General features: G+C 51.0%; 1 protein-coding gene across 1 annotated transcript in view; it reads left to right on the top strand.

Annotated features, from left to right (window-relative positions):
• Reph (Regulator of eph expression) overlaps positions 1 to 1070 on the top strand; it is a 23311-nt gene that overhangs the window by 19044 nt on the left and 3197 nt on the right. The window contains exon 5 of the mRNA XM_013322326.1: positions 646 to 849. Coding sequence (XP_013177780.1) covers positions 646 to 849 — 204 coding nt within the window. The remainder of the gene's footprint in view (positions 1 to 645; positions 850 to 1070) is intronic.

Here is a 1070-nt window from a genome sequence, read left to right as displayed (position 1 = left end):
GGAGGGGCGGGGGAGGATGCCGGGGTTGTGTTGTCGCAGCGACCCATTCAAGTTGTACGCGAGGGCTGGCGCTCCTATTCATCATTTAGTATTTGATCAACAACAGATTTCTGTTTGGGATATTCTAGTTGCTTCCTCTTCCTATCGTATTTGTAATTATTCTTCCTATGTGAATAGCTGAACCTCGCAGTATCTCTCTCCACTCCGCCGTAGTGTAAAGTAATTGTTCAAAATACATACTATTGTATAGGTCGTAAACCCCAGATATATTTTTTGGTTCATCTTTTTCACATTTTTTTAAATGTTTTATAACTCTGAGACTTCAATATTCTCTTGAATGGGTTTTTTATTTAAATATAATGTAAATAAGAGGCGCAGTGGGCGGCAGCCCTACGCGCTTATCCCCGCGTTTTTGCTCAGGCGCCGTTAGCGCGGCTTCCTGCGCGGCCGCCGGACGTCGCCGCTCGCTCCTTGCGTCGCTGGCCGCCGCCGTTGATGGCAAGTTTTTTCTAGCGGCGGGCCGGCGGCTGCGGGGAGAGAGGGAGCGCGGTGCTGCCGGTGCTACCTTCCGTCCTCACTCATCAATAGTGTTGAATGTATATATTCAAATTAAATATTTAAAGTATAATTTGAGTGTACGCGCAGGTAATAAACGGCAGTCCGAGCGGAACGGACGCGGGCGCCGGCGCCGCGGAGGGCGGGGGTGCGGCTCGGCCCGAGGGGCGCCGACGCGGGGCCTCCTCGCCGGCGGGCGCGGCACCAGAGAAGCGGCGCTGGGCGGCGCAGCCCTACCTCGACGCGGACGACCCAGCCGCCAGGGCACCTTCCTCCGACGATGACGATACAAAGGTACACATTTTCCGCAGCGAATGACCTGAAATGTCGTGAACGGTGTCACTCGAAATCCCCGATTCTTTGTAGAGGTTTTATCAACTGGCCCTGTGATAGTCAAAGTGCGATGTTTTATATGTTAAAATGGACCTATTTTTTCGGTACATTCTAGATACGGTATAGAATTTAAATGTTAGTATAAAATGGCAGTCGAGTGTCAAGGATTGGTAACACTGTTC

The sequence above is a fragment of the Papilio xuthus genome, unplaced genomic scaffold (assembly GCF_000836235.2).
Source record: "Papilio xuthus unplaced genomic scaffold, Pxut_1.1 DF828952.1, whole genome shotgun sequence".
Taxonomy (NCBI): domain Eukaryota; kingdom Metazoa; phylum Arthropoda; class Insecta; order Lepidoptera; family Papilionidae; genus Papilio; species Papilio xuthus.
The sequence above is the reverse complement of the archived record's forward strand: the minus strand, read 5'-3'. Positions and strand labels throughout refer to the sequence as shown.